The 19,823-nt window shown below is 39.5% G+C and overlaps 1 protein-coding gene across 2 annotated transcripts in view; it reads left to right on the top strand.

Annotated features, from left to right (window-relative positions):
* Positions 1-19,823, top strand: part of TMEM241 (transmembrane protein 241) — a 54,863-nt gene that overhangs the window by 11,913 nt on the left and 23,127 nt on the right. Inside the window, exons 5-13 of one of the 2 annotated variants that reach the window (XM_074549591.1) lie at positions 1,211-1,288; positions 2,667-2,689; positions 4,364-4,415; positions 5,147-5,195; positions 7,181-7,226; positions 8,176-8,211; positions 14,389-14,423; positions 15,673-15,742; positions 18,364-18,457. In XM_074549591.1, coding sequence (XP_074405692.1) covers positions 1,211-1,288; positions 2,667-2,689; positions 4,364-4,415; positions 5,147-5,195; positions 7,181-7,226; positions 8,176-8,211; positions 14,389-14,423; positions 15,673-15,742; positions 18,364-18,457 — 483 coding nt within the window. Of the gene's footprint in view, positions 1-1,210; positions 1,289-2,663; positions 2,690-4,363; positions 4,416-5,146; positions 5,196-7,180; positions 7,227-8,175; positions 8,212-14,388; positions 14,424-15,672; positions 15,743-18,363; positions 18,458-19,823 lie in introns of both variants that reach the window. The other variant, XM_074549582.1, reaches the window with a different exon arrangement.

The following is a 19,823-nucleotide window of genomic DNA, read 5'->3' as shown; positions in this document are numbered from 1 at the left end:
GTAAATTCTGCTGTCAACTTTCCTTGTTTATGGGTATTTATTGTATTTCCTATTACTGTGTCAAGCTCAGAGTACTTTTATGTTTAATACTTCTGGATTTATGTTCTCAGTTATCCAGCAACAGGGTTGAGAAGTGGTTTTCAGCGCCAGTGAAGCTGGGTCCAACAACTTAATGCCAGTTTTGTTTGTGTGATTTCCATTCTTATTTTGGCGCAACTGTTGAGACTATGGACCCACCCCAGTTGTCATTATGACTTAAAATGTTTAATCAGCAAGGCTTGTCTGGCTTCTTTTCTCTAACATGTAAAGAAAAGAAAAGTACAAAAAATATGCAAAGTCATATTTGAGAGATATTTGCTGCTTATATCACCTGGTACTTAAAAGTTTGGACATTACTGAGAAATTAATCCGTTCTCTGCTACTGTGATTTAAATACCATATATGAGTGGGGAAATACTGCTTCCTAAAATGGCTTAGTCTTTAGATTATCTTAATCAGAGTAGAGAATTGCTTCTGCTTCAGCTGTCTGAGAGTCCATGGAACTGATTAGGAGGAAGTATTATGAACCACTAATTCTGGTTGGGTTTGCCTGGGGCAATGGGTGTTTGATTCATTATTGTTATCATTGGGGTTTGTTTCTTAATGATTTCATGTTGGGATGGTGTCCAGATACCTCAGTGGGTATAATTTCAACATCATTGTGTACGAACTATTGCATTTCTATCCTAATTTTGGGCAGCTCTTCCTAGCAGTAACTGAAAGCAATCACCTAAAATTGTCTTGCCCACAAATCTGTTGCTAGGAGTTGCACTGTATTCTTAGTACCGGCAGACAGAGATGGGACAACAAATGAGAACTGTTTGCTGTGGAGGCTGAAGCTCCTGGATCAGAGAGGGAAGACTAGAGACTGAAACCTGGAGCAAATCTCCCTGGGGTAGCTGGGTACAAACAAACTGACTGAGCACTCAGCAGTGGGAGACGCAGCAAGCAGGTCTGCAGGGGGGTCTGCATTTAAAGATGCCTGTGCCCATGTGCTAGTGATTGGAACGGGTTAAGTCTCTTCTAGGTGATGTGGCGTGGGTTTACAGCTTCAAAAACAAAACCCCAAACCCCAGACATGTGGGGCAGCTGTTTCTAGGGGGAGTGCCCCTTCCTATGTGTGTGACTGCTCTGGGTTGATTTGAGCATTTTTGTTCTCTCCCCCTGGCAGCCAATCCCGGTGTTCCTCACTGTGCACAACGCGGCAGAAGTCATAACCTGTGGGTTCCAGAGGTTTGTGCAGAAAGAGGTAATTGATCCATTAGTCAAGGTAGCTCCTGTGATGGAACTGCCCTAGAACAAGATACCTAATTTCTCTTAATACAGGCATTAGTGCCATGTACTTTTGTGGGCTCACTGTGATAGCAATTCATTACTGAGACCCTGAGAGAGCTTTTTGCTGGTGACAAGTACCTATACTGATGTTTCCTTTCCCCTTATTTGATGAAATACTGCAAATACATATCACCAGTCTGATCTGCATTTTTAAGACTGGCTTGGCCCTGCTTATCTTTTGCTTTTGAAAATTAATATTCCCTCTCTCTTATGCCCCACATAAAAATCTCATTGTTTGAGCTGAGAGGAATGAGGACTATGCCCTTAGATCTAATCAGTATAATAGATCTTGTGTATTGTATAATTACAGATAGGTCACATCTCCACATAAAATGCAGGAGGAACAGCGCATTTTTGAATTTGTTTTGAATGCTTGAGATTTTGCCCCTATGAAAGTCAGGAGAATAACTCTTTGTACCCTTTTGTAAGAACTGAGTTGGTTTTTTTTTTCTTACAAACTGCATTCAGGAGCCTTCTTTTTAGGCTTTTTTGAAATGTTTTTCTAACTGACTACAGAGTTGTTGTGTGAACTAACACTGGGAAATCATTCATCACAAAGTTGTTTCTACAGTGGCCTCTGGCTTGCTGTGAAAGGCATCTTCCATTCATTATAACTGTTTTCTGTATAGAAGACAGATAAATGGGTGTTTACGTCATCTAACAAACAGAAGAGATCACTGAGGTTATGCCCAAGGGACACAGCAGTGTGTACCATGGCATGTCCCTGTGTCATTGTCCTCTGATTAGTGTCCCTGTCAAAGTGTTTCATATTTTCCTTCTATGTCACAAGCTTATGACTCCCCTCTTTAAAAACAAAAGCACAGACAAGGATAATGCAAACACAGGCCTAACAGAAAGCTCCTCAGGAATAATTTCATACCAAAATATTGGGAAAATATCATGAGCAAATCAAGATTGCTTTGTATGAGGTAATACCTAATTAGGAAAACTCAATATTTGAATACGTATGTTACACAATTTTGGTACAATTCAAGTGAAGTTTGAGGAGCAGGTATAAAGTTCATGTCTGGTTTTAAGTTTACTTGCTCGTAAGTAATCTGAAAATATAAATCAAGGTGAAGTAGGCTGATCTGTAATCCTGATTCTTCTTTATCAAATTAAATTTGCTAAGCAGTGCTCAAATTTTGAATGCTGCTCATTGCAGTTTTAATGCGTATGGTGCAGTAAGATCAGCTGTCATCACTTTCCAGTTTTTGGAAGGAGAAAACACTATTTTACCATTTTTATCATTAAATTTTAATGTTTTAATCATACTTTCTTTTTTACAGCAGACCTCTCATCTGAAAGTCTGTAGGTAAGCTTTTAAAACTACTCAGATTCAGATTCAGACTTGTTTTGGCTCCAGCTCCTGTATTTGCTTCAGATAATGACACACCAAAACAATGAAGAATGTAAGGCACATTCCTGTGGGCAGTGAGCCTAAGTTGCAACACAGGAGTAATTAAATGTTTTAATTTTTTTTTAGCAATTGCTTGAATAGTTTGATATGTTTTTTCTCCTTACAAAAATGAAATGAATGATAAAACAACCCGTAACATTGCTTTTGGAAAGGCTTGGAAGGTTTGAACTTCCAGTGGGTAATCGTAAACAGTAAGAGAAAGATAATTAGTGTGTTAGAAGGTAGCTAAAAATTCCCTGCCTTAGAAATGAAAGTAAATGAGATCCATTTCAGCTAGAATCATTCATGTTGGTGGAGGTCAGTCTCTTCTGCCATATCTCAAATGAAGGGACAAGAGAAAGTGGCCTTTAATTTCACCAGGGGAGGTGCAGATTAGATATTAGAAAAAAAATTCGCTACAAGAGTGGTTTGGCATTGGAATAAATTGCCCAGGGAGATGGTAGAGCCACCATCTCTGGAAGAGCTCAAGATGTGGCACTTGGGGATATGGCTTAGGGTGATTATGGTGGCACTGGGTTGATAGCTGGACAGATGATCTTGAAGGTCTCTTCCAACCTTGATGATTCTGTAATTCTGTGATATTAAACTGCACAATTGCCAACCCTTGGTGGCCGTGGTTATTTACGCTTCAAAAAGGAGATGGAAAGAGCCAAACAGAAATCAACCAGTCATGTATTAAAATTTTGATTCTATGCCCCCACATCCTCTTGAATAATGGATATTTGCTTTCTTCCACATCCTGTAATCTTTTAGCTGTACTTTAGAATGGATAATGTTGGGTTATTATTTAGGGTATTTAGAGGCATTATCTTCCTAATTTCTTCCTGTTGTTTCCATTATCTGACAATGTGGCCTTGTCTTCACCACTGGAGTATTGTCAAGGATACCATTTTAAAAATAATCTTTATTCTGTCTTTTCACATGCCCTTAGAGAGTAGGAAAATAAGCTGCAAAACCAAGTGTATGTTAATATTAATAGTGACAGTCCACAGAAATTCCATAGTGTATTCCCTGTAGCTTAAAGAAATACTGACTCAGCCACAGGTTAAGAATTTATTTGGTGGACTAGGAGAGTACTTGTGCTATCCTTTAGACATTTCCAGTATATACCAGTCAATTCTACCTTGCTCTGTGCTCTGGAGTAACAATGTCACTTGTAATGGAGTCACATCTGCTGGAGTTGCTGTAACAGGTAATTAATCTCAATGAAAGAACTTTTTGGTAGCTATTCAGCCAGATATTGGCTGATTTTGGCTTTTTGAAAAATCCTAGGGAAGCCAGATGGCTAGTGAAGAAAAATATTCTCTACCAAAAAAACTTGCTTATTATCACTTCTGAGGTGTTTTTTGCTGCTTCTCTTCCCATAAAACTTTGTGTACAAGTTATGAAGAATGCATTATGTAAAAATTTTGGTGACAGAAATTATTTCTTAAACAGGGAATAAGAAAATTAAAGAAGTGAAGTGTCAGTGTAAAATTGAGTGGAATTGCCTCTACTTTGCTGGGAGTAGAAATCCAGGTTGAAAGCTTTTGGTTTTGTTTTGTTTTGCTTTCTTCCCCTTCTCCACAGTGTGCTGTTCCTCCTGGCAGCAGCAGTGTGCCTTCCTTTGTGTGACACACAGGTGAGCTCTGCTTTGTAAAGCAGCTTGAGCTAGGCCTTGATGCATGACTTCTTGTAAGCATATGAGGGATGCAGCTTTTACTGGTAAGCTAGAGTAGGATTCCTGCTAGGGAATTGTGAATGTTTCCTGTTGCTGTGTTATAGTCTTGCTGGGTTTACTGTGTTTGCATCATGGTAAAACCTCTGAGCAGTGTGGACATACTGCTCAGGTGGTGGCTGGGGAAACCACAGTTTTATTTCTCAGTAGTGCTTACAGCAAATCATTTAGGTTTGAGCAAGTTTGCTTTCAGGAATCTTCTGAATTACTTTTTTTTATTCACTGTATACTCTTTCTGTGGCTGCCTGAGAAGGAAAGGACGTGCCTCCAGAGAGCTCCATTCAGGAAAGATCTAATCATTGGAGATTCTCTTTTGGAGACTTAGGAAAGCTGCTTCCTTACTTAGATACCTCAGTTAATATCTGAAGTCAGATGAGTCTGGAAACTGGTGTACACATCTGAAACAGAATTATCCCTGCTGAGACGAGCTGAGAGTCTGCATAATTGGCATATACCAGGTTTCTGAGTGTGACAGGAAGAATTTCAGTCTATCTAGTCTTCTTTAGTCATCTTCCCTTTCTTTGTAGCACAGCTCCCACTTGCTGTACTTGCTTTACAAAGCTAACTGCAGGGAAAATGCAATATGTATGTTTACATGTTCATGCTTTTATTTATGTAGATGTTCTTTATTGCAGTTTGATCCAAACGGATATTTATGGGCTCTAATTCACTTGATCTGTCTTGGTAAGTAATTTTCTTCTAGAAAAAAAATTAAGAGGAGAAAATGTGTTGGAGAAACCAGCTTTATTATGTACTTACTGATATTTCAGACTCTATATGTAAGAAACACTTGGAAAGAGTGGAGATCAGTAAATATAAGAAAGTGCATTCTTTTTATAGCTTTTTTTTCTGTTGAAAACAACAACAGAACACACTGCATATTGCAGTCTGTTAACAGTGGATGAGAAAATGCACATACAATTTTAATCAGCACTAAGCTTTTCTGGTTGTTTTTTGATGGTTGCCTGCTGAGAGAGACTTCTTTTTGAGGGGAGAAGAAACATGAAAAAAAACAAGCAATAATTTGTACTTGGAGCTTTGTTGCACACACAGATTTTATTTTAAAACTGTCAAAAATATACTAAAATCTCATGGACTGTGGTCCCAGAGGAAGGATGTTGAAATATTGGAGTTTTTGAGGCAATCATATGCATTTTTAAAAAAATTCAACAATAAGTTGCATAACCTATCAGGTTTTCTTTTGTCTTTTTTTTCAGACCAATGTTTATTTGGATAAATCGTAGCTGTTCCCTGAAAAGCTAGAAACAGTCAGACTAGAAAATCTGAAGAAAACAAGAGCAGTAATATTTAACAGGAGATTTTTGTGTTTTGGAGTATTTTGGTGGATAATAAGGGACTTGTATTTGATTCTTATCTGTCCTATATACTGAGTGAGTGACTCATTCATATGTTAAGTCTTGTCTGCAGATTAGGGATGATTCCTTCTTTATTTCTTCTATTCATACTGTAAAATTTTCAGGGCAGAGGTAATATGTTTATATGTATTCCTGTCTAGGAAGGTCTAGAGATCCCCATCTGACATGTTGTTAACATACAAATAAGGAATAGTTTTGGTGGTTTTTTGAGAAATATCATTTGCTCATTTATATAAAAGTAAAAGCTATGGATTTTCCACTTCAAATACTTTTTTGCTGTGATGAGTGTTGTTCTTGCTTTCTCAAAGCCAAGGAGTCTTATTTGTAAAGCAATGCTTGGTCATGGAGGTGGAAAATTGCTTAGAGAATCTTCAGAACGCTTCATTTATGTGTTTGAAATGTGTAGGAAGTGCCAACAGAATGTTTATGCTCAAAATATAGCTGCCTTCCATTTCTCTTGGTTTTGAGACTTGTTGATGTCACTCTTGGGAGTTATTTGTGTAATTAGATTTCCTATCTGCTGGAATGAAGGTGCTACGAGAGAGGGCAAAGAGATGAACTAACTTACTGCATAGTAAATCAAGAGAGAGCATTACGGAAAGGATGAGTGTTCTACCCTTCAGCTTGTGTACTGGAGGCAGAATTGAGGGTATCTATTTCATAGTCTTCTACTGGATTGACTTTTCATATTCTGGTTTTCTCTGTGAATCAAAGCCTGGAAGAAAGGATATGAAAAAACAGAGCCTGAAGCTGTGTCATTTCTTCCATGAGTGCTCAAATCTTTACCCAGGACAGAAATGGAAGCTAACAAGAGGTAGATGGGTGGGTCAAGAATGTGAAGAACCTGGAGACAGTAGAGCTGAGAGAACTTTAAATAGGAAAGATGGCTCAGACCTGACAGCTCTATGTACATGATCAGATATATCTTAGAACTTACCTCCAAAATGGTGTGGGCTGAAGAACCCATTCTGTGACACTTTTCTGTATGTATTTACACACAAAGCCATGCACAAACACACAATCTCTCCTTTGTTGTTGCTGTGAGCTAGAAGATGTCCTCAGAAGGACTAGCAGAACCACGAAGCGTGACTGTGCTCAGAGCTGATAACACTTTGAAAACCATTAATTTGAAGCAATAGGTTCATTTTACTCATGATTTAGGAATCCTTTGTGCTGTGTTGCTAAACTGTAATTCAGAGGGGTTCCATGTCTGCCAGTACCATGGCCAAACAAGCTGTTGTTTGTCAGAATGATTGCACGATGTGGCAATTACACATGTCATTTCAATTACAGGGGCTTACAAAGTATTTCACAAGTTGTGGAAACCTGGATCTTTAAGGTAATGTGTTTTCCTCTTCTTTCATAAAGAGAGATGACTGTGATGTAGGGAGCTCTGCATGATCAGCAGGAGCTGGGCCACTCCTGGTTAATCATTAATGACTTCTCTTGCAAGATGAGCCTTATTTATTGTTGGTAGCAACAGCATGTGGTTATTGATAGTTATACTGCTAACTGGAACACTGAATTAGTTTTAAACACTGTATTATCCAAGGGTGATGACTCAGCCCTGGAAAAAGAACCCCTAATTACTGGCACAGGTGTTAAGAGGAAATATTAGTCTGTGTTCATGTGGAAAGCTACATGATTTGAATCTGTCAGTATCTGCCTTTGTGACAGTCTCAAAAGTGTTTGGCAGCTGGTGGCATACCACAGGATGGGAATGACTGAGTATCTTAAACACCTTGGAACCTTGCACTAATCCCATGTGCATGTTAGAGCGGCAGCCACACAATAGGAGTCTTGGAATCAGGTGGCATTGCATGTTCACAGTGTCTGTAATCTGCAGTTTTCTTTATGGATGGAGATGAGTATGTTGACACTGCATATGATGTATAATATGCATGCATGGATAAGCTTTTTTATTTCAAAACCATTTTCCATCTCTGGTTAAAGGATCTAAATTTTAATCAGTCTTACTTTATCTTCATTTTAAATGAAACTCCTATTGATAGTAACAAGAGAAATAATGTGTGGATCTTGTGTAAATTAATATGTTGGTTAATTGATAATTAATTGATTGGTGTTGATATAATTATTTCTATGTTATCTTAATAATGTATATAATTATAATATAATGTTAGTATTACCTAATATTAACCTTATTATATAAATTATTATAATGTAATATTACAGCATTACTGTATATTACTGCTTAATATACTGATCTGTTATACCAAATGAAGTGCATTGCTAAAAAACCACCTTTTTTTCTTTGCCTCCTCTCCCAGTGATCTGGACCAACAGTACATCAACTATGTATTCAGGTAAATTGAATAAGTCTTTGATACACCAGAGCTGGTTTTATGTGGTATATGTTTTCATTTTCAACCTTGGCTTGTTGAAGAAACTCAGAGCTACCACTACTTAAATGCATTTATTTAGCAGGACATTCACTGAAAGAACAGTGCTAAGCTGAATGGCTTAGCAGCTGAATTTTTTTGGCTCCAGTTGTAGATGGACATGCCAATATACACCTGAGGAGGTAACGAAGTGTTAATTATGAATTTTTAAACCACCACGTGCACAAGCGATCTATCACTTCCAGAAATAATATTTACAGAGTAACTCCCTGGCAATACCCCACTTCAGAAAATAAAACTTGTACAAAATTGCCAGAAGAGGAGGTAGTGATTACAAAAGTACTGTGTGCAAAGAACACGAGCAGTAACTGATTGTTCAGAGTGCCATTAGTGGGATTGAGTAATTCTGACTTTCAGTTGTTTTTCTGATTTGGAGATAGAAGAGTGGCTTGTTATTTTGTAGCTGGTGAAAGAGTCTGAGTCACTGACCAGATTCCCCTGCTTTTTTAAATCCAGTGCTTTCTTCAAAGTGCCACAAACCAGGACATTCAGTGTACATGGCTTCTGGTAGGTTTTTGTGAGGCTTTATTTCAAGTAAGGCATCTAGAGACTTGATTCAATTTTCTTCCATCCAAAATCACATCTAATATATGTTGGCCTCTTTTCTTGGGTTCACACCTAAGGTCATTTGGGAATACAAAGTATGAATAATAAATTCAAAGAAATTCCTTCTATGGTCAGAAGGAGTGAAAGAGGGAGCTGAAGTTGGGAATAAGCATAACAAAAGTGAAGTTGTGCCAGTCTGTTTGATTAGATGGATATATGCTCTTGTCTGGCCACATGAAAGATCCTTGATAAAAGTACATCAGGGACACCAATGTATGACAGTTGCTTTCCTTCAATTCCCATTTGTCTTGTGAGCATAGTCAATATGATAACACTGTGTCTCTTTCTGTCTTAGTTCAATCAAATCTCCTGTTTCTGAAAATAAGTAATGCAGGCCTCTGCTTTTGCCTTTATGATTCACCAGGCCCTCATTAATGGACAATATCTGGATATCAGTTTGCTTGAAGTAGGCTCTTGTTTAAGTCAGGTGTTGTTTTCCATCTACTATGAAATGCAAAGCAAATCAATTTTGCACAAAGAGGGTAGGTGTGTTTATTGAAACTTTGGAAGAATTAGTCATGGAATTTGCAAATATGCTGCCACATGCAGAAATAACCTATGAAGTCTGGAATGAGATGTAGCTATCTCTCTGTGTTGAAGGGAAATCATGAACCAAGCAGTAAAATCAATTGATTTTCATTTGGCAACTGCCTGACTGTCTCTCAGTTGTCATTTTAGTTGAAAATTGCATCTAGGCCTGAACCTTTAAATTCAATTTTGATCAAAAGTCTTAATTTTTCAGCTTTGATTGAAAAGTCAAGGCTGGGCTGTTTCTCTGTTAGTTCATGATCTTGGCCCTTTGAAGTCTGTGAACTTGTGTCCAGCAGAGAGCAGGAGTCCCACATTACATGAAAAGTATGATAATTTATTTGGAAGCTTTTGAAAGGGAGAAACAGTTCTCATTAAGGAACTGTGAGGTGCAGCCGTATATGTCTCTAAAACTGTTCTTTTTACAGAAAAGAAACTAACAAACAATCCAACAATGGATTTATGCAAATTGGAAGATGGCTATTTTCAGCATCTGTTTAAGAGCAAAAATTTGTTATCAAAGCTTCCAAAGTTTTTCCCCAAGAAGAGGCTTAAAGGTCAGCGTAGCTCACAAGATGATGGTGCAAAGCAACTTGCTGGACAGCAGGTGGCTTCAGGGAGGTGGCAAACTGGATGCTTATTTTTTTTGTTTGGGTCTGTGTATATCTGTATGTCTGTGTGTCTGTATTGGTATATGTGTTAGAGAAGTCCACAATCCACAGCATTTGGATCTCATCTTGCCTAGGGAAAACAAGCAGTACTATGGACAATGGGATAAGTGACATCTGAATTCTTTTAGAGTTTTATTTTGTCAAAATAGCTAATGATGTTTGAAAGGGTGTAAAGTTTGGCAGAAATTCTCTCCTGGTCTGCAACCTCTATGACGTCTCCTCCAGTGTCTAATGGGGCTGGAATCCTGCTGCAGGAGGCACTGGCAGAGTTTGCCTCTGTGTGAGACCCGTGCACATGTAGTTATCTCAGAGACCTCTGCCACTTCCCAAGTCTGGATTAAGCTGTTCAGCATGTTTGAGAGCTGTGTGGAGCTGTGTACGCCCAGCTTTACTGCACAAACTTGATTTTTGTAGAAAACAGTCCAAAATACTTTTAAATATCACTGACTAAAGGAATGGTCTCTGAATGAGCACTAACTCCTCACAGGCAGCTCTGGGTCAGAGTTACTGTAGACATGGATTATCTCTGTCAGAGGGTGCCCAGCAGTAAATTTTGTGATTTAGAAGGTGTTAAGGCATATGCTGCTTCTTCTTCTCAGGTCTTCTCATGGACTGTTCTGGTCATGACAGGATCACAGTTCCACCTCCAGGACAGGACAGTTTAATGTGTACTGGAGCTCTTGTCTATACAAGCATGATTGTATGATTCTATGATTTATTAAAGAACTTGCTAGTGTGGTATCAGTGCAACTTTCTCCTCCTAAAACTATTATCAATAGGTTTTTAAAACTCTTTATTTCTAACCTAGATCAGACATGTAGCTGTGTGGGCACAGCCAGATAGTGTTTAGAATCATCCAATCTTTTAGGTTGGAGAAGACCCTTAAGGTTATTAAGTGCATTAACCAAGCACTACCAAGACCACCACTGAACCTTGTCCCTAAGCCCCACGTCTCGAAAATACCTCTAAGGATGGTGACTCAGACACTGCCCTGGGCAGCCTATTCCAAGCCTTTTAGTGAAGAAATTTTTCCTAATACATAGGAAGTGTTCATTATGTTCAAAACGTTCATGTTATTATGTTCAAAGTATTTCTCAGTTCAGTATGAAACCACAATTGTACCTTACTGAGTGTAGAGACTGCCTGCATTACTTTGTGGCAGATTAAAAGATCTGCCACAAATTACTGGATGTTAGAATATACCAATATGTTAGAGCAAAAAGAAATAAATAAATATATATATATATTTATATATATATAAAGAGAAGGCTCTTTTGGATGCTTCCAGAAGTGCAACTGAAATGAGCAGTCTCCTAACATATGCTGTCCTTACACACCATGCACTATTTCTTGTTCTGAAATCTGGAACAGTTTGGAAGAAAAGAACACCCTAAGTAAATGTATATGAATGGGAACTTTCCAGAATCAAACAGATCTGAAGAAATATTTGCTGATGTTGAAAGTCTGGCAGTCTTCTCAGTTCATCGCTTCCAACATGATTATTCAATGGCTTTTGAAGAGGGAGCCAGGCCAGGAACAAGTGTAGGAGGGAAAGCAGAGCTGTGCTATGCAGACAAGGGAGGGGTAATGTTGCTTCTCAGTGCCCAGCCCCATCCAGCTCATCTCTTTCCCTTGTGTTTGAGCATCTGGGGCAGGGAGGAAGAGAAGAGGGTCAATGTACTTCCAAGATCTGCCTCTAATCCTCCAATCCTCTTGATCCTCCCCCTTTTTTTCAACTGCAGTGTTGTATTTCTCTGTACTCTGACTTCTGCATTAGTGTTCTACTTCATAGTGTTTTTTGGTTTTTTTTCTCATTATCTTACATTTTCTTTTATTCCTTTCTCTTCCCCCACTTTTTATCAAAGGGGAAGCCAGATTTCTCCCCCTTAGATGGTGAGGGGTAGCGTGAGAGGAGGAGCAGTAATGCCTGCCTGTCATGTTGAGGGAGACATAAATGTCTCAGAAGCAAGTTGTAGCTCCTCTTGGGCTTTCTCCTATGCTGAGGCAGGTAGTGGTACTTTACTTCTTGTGAAGAACCTGCAAGAAGGTTTCAGTGCATCCCAATACCATCTCTGTCTGAAATTTGTTCATAAAGGCGTGCCTAGGTAGCCTGGCAGCCATTGGTGTGGAGAGAACAGATACAGGAGAATTTCAAATGGTGAATAAATGGCAAAGTTATGAGGTAAAGGCTCTACTCTATGCAGCAAAACTACATCTGGCTTCAGGAAGAGCTGCTAATCTGCCACTTTTGTGAATTAAAAATGCTGCAGTAGATTTTCTGCAATAGGGGAGAGCAGCTTTGCAGGCATAAATTGTTTTTCTTGCTGACAAAACCTTTTTTTCAGAAAGGAAACCACGAGTGACCCAGCCCTCAGTATTTAGTACAGAGGGAAAAAGAGAGGAACAGAAAAATCCAGCCCATGGAATTTGTTTTTGCTGCAGCCTCATATCCATCCAGGCTGTCCTGCTAGAAACCTCTGAATCCCTAATCTGGTTTTACAGCATCATCATGTCTTTTTTACAGATGCTTCATTCAGAGCAGGGCTGCAGAGCAGCTGTAATGCCATCTAATCCATTTGCCTTAACCTGCCCTGCACTTCACAATGAAGGTTTTGTTTTCTCCTGTTGTTTTGTTTGGACCAAAACCTGGGATGTCCGTTAGGGTTATCAATTCCTCTTGGTTGCAGAAGGAAGTTTCTCTCTGACTATTTCCCAGTCTCAGTGGGTTTTTGTTTAAAATGTAATAATTCAAAAAGTAAGTGGAGAAAAATGGTTTAGCCCTACTTCTCATCACTGTTGATACAGTTTCACTTTTCCTGTCAGTCTCCTATTTTCTCTGTTATTCAGTCAAAGCGGTAGACCTTTGCTTCCTTTTCTCTCTTTACCAGGAAACTGAGGAACTGGGCCTGTTTATTGTGAATTACTCTTGGCATCCCTTTACAGGGAGAGCATCCATGTGTGGGGAGGAGGGGTAGGGCAAATTACTTATTGTAAGTGATCTGCTTTGCCTTGTTTGATGCCTTTGTGGCAATAACATCTTTTAAAACATGTATAAATATTGAGAATGCAGACATGCTGTACCATCTGATGCCTTTCAAAGACTTATAAAGTGTGAAGCCTATAATACCTGCCTGTCTGTCCCTCATAAACCCTTTTCTCCTTCAGCCTATTGTGTTCCTCAGCTGATTTCAGTGACAAGCTTCCCTCCAGGGCTTCCTTGGCCATGGGATTTCCATGCTCTCTGCAGTTCCTTTTGCTGCAGGTGATTCTGTGACTGATGCTGGGGTCCTCCAAAGCTTGCCAAGGGCAGGTCACCAAGCATGGAAGCTCGGTCCTGTACAGAGCTGGGACCAGCTGTGAGGAAACAGGTTTGGAAATGGTAGCTGTGTTAACACTGGAAAAGAGAGTTGGCCTGGAATGCTTGAGCATTCATAACATTAATGAATGTCTTTTTACCTCTGTAAGTGCAGTGCTTGCTGCTCACCAAGAAGCAAACTCTTGAGATACTATTTTCTTCTTCTCCCACTGTCATGGATGTATGTTGTTGGTAACTGGAAGAAGCTGTAGCTCTACAGACATGCATGCTTATCCCATCTCACAGCACCCCAGAATGTTTTTGTAGCTCTCTAACCTTAGAAGCGATTTGGAGTGAAAAATGAAAAAAAAAAAGGCTCTGTACAACCTATACTGCAAATGCAAAAGGGTGAGGTCTTTGTAAGACCTCAGAAAACCTAAGTGATAATACTTCAGATAAAGAACTGGTCACAACAGGTTTTTTTTTTCACTTGTATCTGGAAAGTGTGAATAATTTGGGCTGTTGCTTGGTTTTATTTTCATGTGTTTTTAAACTTGTCTACATGCAATATTAAGCGTAGTATGGAGCAACAACCATACATTGCAACTTTGATGGTTTAAAAATGGGACAGCAGGAAAAACTTCTTTGCTGGGAGGGTAGAGTGGCCCTGGGAAAGTTACCCAGAGAGGTGTGGAATCTCTGTGCTGGTAGGTTTTTGAGACATGCCTTTTTTAGACAGTACCAGAGGGCATCACCAAATATTTGTGATAGTCCTGCTTCAGGTCAGAAATTTTATTAGGTGACCCAGACATTCCTTTCCAATTAAGTTGTGTTTTCTTTTAATTGGTATTTGTGTCTCAGTTATTCTACTTAACTGGAATAAGTTTCACCATGGAAAAACAAACACAAAGCTGTCAATTTATAGTCTTCAGCCCATGTCATAAATTCTGTAGTATCCAATTATTTTATTTTTTTTTTTAGTGTGGTGCTGTTGGCCTCTGCATCCCATCCAGCAGGTAAAGTGAACTGAGTTCTTTCTTTCTGAAGTTTCCATGTTGCTTTTGCTTTCTATGCATGTTTTTAGAGACCAAACCCTTAGGATTTTAGCCCTGAATATGGCCAATAATATGTTATCATGTAGGAAGAGGAGAGAAAGGTATATAATTTGGTGTAAGTTGCATGATATTTCCCAATACCATTCTTAGCTGTCCCATGCAAACAAGCAGTATGGGGGCTGACAACAAAGAACAGTTTTTGAGGTGATGCATGGTAAAGAACAAGGATTCCCTAAGCCATCATATCCTCTTCAGAGCAGTGTCCCAGCAGTCCAGAACTGAGTTTCCTTCTCTGCATTGTCCCCAGTGCTATGCAGAAGTTTTCTTTTGTTGCTTTCATAACGAGAATCCCATTCTTGTTGGCTTGGGCCCATAGTAGGATTTGAAGTAGCAGCACATCAGGTGGTAAAAACTGAGAAATTTTATGGTGGCTAATATTCCTACCTTCTGGTGTGTTCATAATTAGGAGGGTAAAGGTGATCATCTGTTGCTTACATTTGTTCAGCCAGGAAAACAAAGAAGGAAGCATTTAAAGAAACATAAATTCTCCCTTTTCCCTGGTGGTGCAGATTGTGTATATAGGAAACCCCCACCAGGATAGACATACATGTTAAGTGAAACAGTCTTACATTTCAAAAAGTGAAAGATGGAGCTTCATGCAAATCTGTAGAGCCTGAAGGCCAGAGAATTCTGGGAATTGCCACCAAGAGCACCCAAGTCCAGGTTCCTGGAAATGCAAGTACTCAAGAGCTCTACTTAGACCTAGGGGAACACTCTTTGAACCTCTCAACATGCTCTGTGTTACAGAGTTCAAATGGCAGAGGGGGAAACAGCCACCATATGTCTGTGTTTCCTGTTGTTTCAGTAGGAGCTATTGCATGCTGCACAGTAAAAGAAGTGGGTATGATACATGTCTGTCCACTGGCAACTTTTGCTTAAACAGGACCTTCTGAACACTGGAAAAGAATAAATACTCTTAGGTATCCCTTTTCCCTTTTTCAACCAAAGGCAAGAACTGGCTAGAAGCAAGGTCAGAGAGAAATCATTAAACATGCCAGAAATGTGGAAAGCATCATAAATGAAAAGCCAGCCAGCTGTGAAGGCTCAAAGGAATGTTAAACTAGTAATGTTCATGTAATTGCTGTTGCATTGCTTGTAACAGTGGGTAATTTTTTTCCCCACCTACTGAGTGTATTGCTTTGTCCCTCAGGTGATCTCTTCAGTGCCTTGGATTTTCCATTCCTGTACTTCTACAGGTTTCATAGCAGCTGCTGTGCCAGGTAACCTCTCTATAATAGGTCATGTAAATGTTTTCAAAATAAGAGGTTCAATTGACTTCCAGCCTATATTCTCAGTTAAAAATTTTGTAGCATGCAAAGCCTTACTTATACTGGTTTCTGCTGCCATAAGCCAGTAGAATTGCAAAGAATAAATCTTTGCATGTCTGTGGATATGCATTTAATGGCCTGAGATTCAAATGTGCTGAAAGTATGTGTATCCTTGAGTAACTGCATTCTGACTGGGAGAGTTCACAGTCACCAGTAAAATAATGTTTACCCAATGTAGCAGAGCTTTGATACATAGCATCTCTCAAATGCTTCTGAAGTCAGATTAACCCAAACTTGCTGTTTGCAGCAATTACTGAGTATTAGTCTTCAGCAGTATATGGGGTGTACATGGATTTATTTGCCTGTACATCTTGTGATTTGGCAGAATGCTGTTTTGGATAAAAAGGAAAAGCTTTAACAAGCATTCCATTATTTTCAGTAGCAAAAGTTCACTGCATATTGGCATAATTCTCGCAGGACAACATAAATATGCTTCCCATAGATCTTAATTCTTTTTTAATTCCTGTCTTTCCCCCCCCTAGTCTTTTACCAAATTAAAGTATTTTTTAAGACGGAGAAAAAGATATTTTCATTCTAACTAATGGCAAAAATATTTTTTGAAAGGCCTTTTCTGACTTGTATCTGGATTTTCTATTGAAAGGGTATATTGGGAATGACTGTTAAATAATTTCTAATGTATATAGGTTTTTGTTATGTTTTTCCAAGTGTGGTCTATCCACACTACAAGTAACTCACAATTAGGTATTCTGTAAGTAGGTGAAATCTATTTTTCTTGAAGGTGAGGCCTAAATGCAGGTTCTAATGGATATCAGTCTAGCCCAGATATTGTTTTATTCACTTTATTTACCTCTGTGGTAGCTTCCCACTTCTGTTTCCATTGGCCCACCTTCAGTACATGTGTAGTAGGTAGCACTGTGCACTGCAGGAAGGGGAAAGGAATGGTTAGATGGAGAGACAAACATCTCAGTTGCTCTCCTACATTTCATAATTGAGTGTCTTTTTAACTATGTGGGATTTGGAGGAAAACCTATGCAATGTAAGGTAAGGGCAATTCATACTGCCTTTGAAAAATGCCTGAAGCATCAGCAGTAAGGTGGAAAGTGCTCAATTTATTTAATGGAATAAAATGCTGTTAATTGTCGCATCAATATTTTAGGTAATATAATTTGCTGTTTCACTTTTTGATCTCTTGAGTTGCACTGAATATCTTCAAATCTTCATGAATGAAAGCCCTTCACAGCAGGGCAGAAGATCTGAAATAAGCTACTGGACTCTTAAAAGTATGGGCAATGTTGGTTCATTGAACTCATTCATTTCTCAGAGTGGAATGCTTTACTGCTCAGCACTCCATCATCTGCAACAAGTTGCTGAGTTTAGGCTTATCTTTTGTCATCAAAGCAGCATCTGCTTCCTTGGCTTCAGACTTGACACACAGCCCAAAGGTCTTGTGTTGTGGCTCAATGCAAAAATTCTCAATGCCTTCTGCTCTTGACAAGTTATCTTTCCCTGCTCTTTGGTGCCTGTATGGACATGCAGCTGAGCTGGAACTTGGCCACATGTGTTGCACAGGAGCAGCATTTGGCTAATATACTGGAGCCCAGCACAGATCTTCTGACCTGAGGAGCCACCATTTTCCACCCTTCCTGCTGCTGAGAGGGGACCAACTGCATGGCACCTCTATTCAGAACCTTCTGTAAATACCAAGGCACTTTTTGCTTCACCACCTGTCTGCTGTGTTGATCCTATCTCCTTTCCCACAGCACTTTGTTGTCTCTTATGCCTCAGAGTAATTTTTGCCTTACATATTTTGAAGTCCCTTTCTGTTCCCTGCTTTCTGGTTTACATTGTTCCCCTGGTTCACAATGAGTGGGTTGTATGTATCCAACCTCATGAACTCCATAAAGTCTGTTGAGATGTGGAACAAAATTTCCTTAAGGGTAGTCTTGGCTACAGGAGAGCTCCAAACTGCTGTCCTATAAGACTTGAGATTCAAAATTCTCTTAATTGTCAGCAGAAAACTTTGGAATATCCTGTTCCCAGCACTACTGAGCCATCTATTTGTTATACAGTAGAGATGTATTTGACTTCCTAATTGGAATTTTGGCTTCATGAAGTTTAAACAGCTTAAAAGCTTCAGGCAGAAACTTTCCAGTGGTTATTTTTTCAGTTCAAGGCTCTGTGGAGGTTGAAGTGAGTTAGTTGCCAAATATGTGTGGTTCCTGCTGAAATTAGCATTGCTGTTATTCAGAGCCATTTCAATGCCTGAAGTTAATATTTCACCTCATGTTTTCAATAATCTCTACTTTTCTGATTATGCAAGTGCATTAGACACCAGCCATAAGAGTGTCAGACTTACTTTATTCAGATTCTAGTCCCTGACTGAACAAAACACTAGGTGTACTGGATATAATGTAAGCCTCTTGTCCACCAGCTTTCCTTCTCCAAATGGGATTAACACTGCAGTTCTTCATTAGGAAAACCAAGATGTCTGTAAGAGGTTGTTTAGTGGAAGTTAAGAGATTTTATTAACAAGCTTTCCCCATCCTTTGCAGTGGACTTTTGGGATTCCTTCTGATGTTGCACACAGTGAAGCTAAAAAGCAGCACAACCTCAGGGCAATATGCAGCCTGGAGTTTCCTTGCAAAGGTAAGAGAAAGAACCTCACAGGAACACAGAGGATCTGTGCGTGTCCCAGGAGAACTGAGGAATTTCTGCAACTCTCTAGTTTCTCTTGCTATTCCTCCTTGATGCTTCCTTGGTCCTGTTTGTGCAACCTGCGTGTAGAGCTGTGGCAACAAATATCAGGTGTGTAATATCCCAGGATCATTATCTGAGATGAAATACTGTGTGTAGACTGAGCCTAATGGAACTGGGATGATTATTGCAGCTAAGGATTTGGACTATGGCATCCAAGTAATACAAACCTATACTTTCCAAAGTGTTTTGGAGAATACTTCTTCTATGAGAGTGTGCACCAGCCATTTTGCACACAGTTTGCAGTGTGTCTTTCCTGAGCCAACAGTTACAGCTAATTCCCTGAAGTTCAATACCAGAACTCTCACTGTTTTTGTTGCAGGAGAGAGCTGAGGATGTCATTTGCCTTGACATTACCAGGCCTTTTGATGGTCCCACAATAATATTATATAAAAATTAGAGTACTACAGTCTGGATGGGCAGATAATTAGATGGATAAAAAATGGTTGGAGGATCAGGTTCAGAAGGTAGAGGTTAATGATTCCTACTCTGACTGGAGTCTTGTGACAAGTGGAATGGCACGGGGATCTGTCCTGGGTCCTTTCCTATTTAACATTTTTATTAAGAATGAGAAGTAAGAGTGTGCACTTGCATTTCCAAGGGACACCAAACTGGGAGGACCTGTCAATAACACTGGAGGATAGGGTTGCCTTACAGAGGGATCTGGACAGGCTGGAGGAATGGGCCAACAGAAATCCTAGAAAATTCATCAAGGACAGATGTGAAGCCCTGTACATGGGAAGGAAGAGTTGGTGGCAATAATAGAGCCTGAAGGCTGCACAGTTGGGAAGCAACTCTGTGGAAAAGGACCTGGGATTTTGATAGACAGCAAGTAGGACATGATGCAGCAGTGTGCTCTGGCAGCTAAAAAACCCCAAAATATCCTGGGCTATAACAGGATGAACTTATAATAGGATAGACAGCAAATTCGTGGTAGTGATCATGACCTTCTCCTCAGCACTTGTTAGTCAACATCTGGAATAGGGAGCCTTGTTTCAGGCACCTCAGTACAGGGAAGATATTGATAAACTGGAATGAGTTTGGCAGAAGGTTGCCAGGAAAGTCAGGGGACTGGATCACTTGCATTTTGGGGAGTGGCTGCTGGATCAGGCCTGTTCAGCCTGGAAGAGGGACGTCTTTGGGAGCACCTAAGAAACAGCAGCCACCCAGTAGCTATGGAGAAGTCATCCAGAAGACAGATCCAGGCTATTCACAGTGCTGTGTAAGGTTGTGTTAAGTAAACAGAGAGGTTCAAATT

This window comes from Zonotrichia albicollis, chromosome 1 (genome assembly GCF_047830755.1).
Source record: "Zonotrichia albicollis isolate bZonAlb1 chromosome 1, bZonAlb1.hap1, whole genome shotgun sequence".
In the NCBI taxonomy this organism is placed as follows: Eukaryota; Metazoa; Chordata; class Aves; order Passeriformes; family Passerellidae; genus Zonotrichia; species Zonotrichia albicollis.
Note: the sequence above shows the minus strand (reverse complement) of the source record. Positions and strands in the feature narration are given on the sequence as shown.